Raw genomic sequence first — 1,793 nt, 5'->3', positions numbered from 1 at the left:
TTGTCTAACTGTAATACGTAGACTAATCTGATTTATATTATTTGTCTCCCTGTAATACGGAGACTAATCTGATTTATTTTTATGTCTAACTGTAATACGTAGATTAATCTGATTTATTGTATTTGTCTCCCTGTAATACGTAGACTAATCTGATTTATATTATTTGTCTAACTGTAATACGTAGACTAATCTGATTTATATTATTTGTCCCAGTGTAATTCGTAGGCTAATCTGATTTATATTATTTGTCTCACTGTATAACGTAGACTAATCTGATTTATATTATTTGTCCCAGTGTAATACGTAGACTAATCTGATTTATATTATTTGTCTCACTGTATAACGTAGACTAATCTGATTTATATTATTTGTCCCAGTGTAATACGTAGACTAATCTGATTTATATTATTTGTCTAACTGTAATACGTAGACTAATCTGATTTATATTATTTGTCTCACTGTAATACGTAGACTAATCTTATTTATATTATTTGTCCCACTGTAATACGTAGATTAATCTGATTTATTGTATTGGTCCTACTGTAATACATGGTTTCGTTATCCAGCGGTAATATGTCCTCAACCCCAAGACCCACAAAACGGCAGAGCGCATTACACAGCTGTCACCTTTCAGTCAGTTGTGAAGTTTCAATGTCGCCATGGTTACCGCCTGGACGGAAACGAGACGCTAAAATGTGGAGCGAACAGGACATGGGAAGGAGAGATTCCCATTTGTAAAGGTGTGTTGACATTTAAGTCATTTTGTGTGTGTGTGTGTGTTTAGTAAATGTGAGGTGTTTTGTTGGGGATCAACCAAACAGAAACACTATATACGGATAATTAATAGATTAGGTTATATAACTGATGTTACTTTGTAAACTTACGTATTGTAGAGAATGCTATAACAACACATTGACACAATCATTTACGTGATATTACAACCGACATCAATAGGGTATCATCAGTTCTAAAAGTAAAGTATAACATAGTCTCTAACGTAAAATGTGTAACTCCATTTAAATTAACGTTTTTCATTTGATTTGTCTATACACGCTGTTTTTTACAGCAATATGCTCCATCTGTCCACCTAGATTCTGTAATAACAAATCGATAGTGAAGTTGATATCAGAATATTATCTATGTTAATGTGATGTTCCTTAATTTTTGTAAACTCACTTCTGATATATTTTATAGAATCTAAACCATCACATTTTGTTTCAGAAATCGACTGCCCACGGCTAGGAGTACTGCACAATGGATATTTAGAAGGTAGCACTTCGACTCTCGGCTCGGTCATCTACTTTCGCTGCTTCGACGGGATGAAGTTTGAAGGTGGTTCCCGGTCGACGACATGTCTGAAGACAGGAAATTGGTCTCATCCCCTACCCAAATGTTTAGGTAAACAAATATTGCTGGAGTACCAAGTAATATATTTACACGTAAATTTTAGTAACGAAGGGGGTGTTCTTTTGGTTAATAAGGTTAAAGGAGTTAAGAGCCAGAAGAAGAACAATTAAACAAAAATAATAATAACGTTAGTCTGTAGGTTTAATTATCACTTCATCAGATCAACGCTAGTCTTTAGGTTTAATTATCACTTCATCAGATCAACGTTAGTCTTTAGGTTTAATTATCACTTCATCAGATCAACGTTAGTCTGTAGGTTTAATTATCACTTCATCAGATCAACGCTAGTCTTTAGGTTTAATTATCACTTCATCAGATCAACGTTAGTCTTTGACTAACGTTGATCTGATGAAGTGATAATTAAACCTTTTAGTATCACTTCATCA

General features: G+C 33.7%; 1 protein-coding gene across 1 annotated transcript in view; it reads left to right on the top strand.

The window, feature by feature from the left end:
- Positions 1-1,793, top strand: part of LOC106475464 (protein lev-9-like) — a gene marked incomplete at both ends in the record, with an annotated part of 16,438 nt that overhangs the window by 4,366 nt on the left and 10,279 nt on the right. The window contains 2 exons of the mRNA XM_022379560.1: positions 567-740; positions 1,222-1,398. Of these exons, the coding sequence (XP_022235268.1) occupies positions 567-740; positions 1,222-1,398 (351 nt within the window). The remainder of the gene's footprint in view (positions 1-566; positions 741-1,221; positions 1,399-1,793) is intronic.

This window comes from Limulus polyphemus, unplaced genomic scaffold (genome assembly GCF_000517525.1).
Source record: "Limulus polyphemus unplaced genomic scaffold, Limulus_polyphemus-2.1.2 Scaffold8619, whole genome shotgun sequence".
Classification (NCBI taxonomy): domain Eukaryota; kingdom Metazoa; phylum Arthropoda; class Merostomata; order Xiphosura; family Limulidae; genus Limulus; species Limulus polyphemus.
Note: the sequence above shows the minus strand (reverse complement) of the source record. Positions and strands in the feature narration are given on the sequence as shown.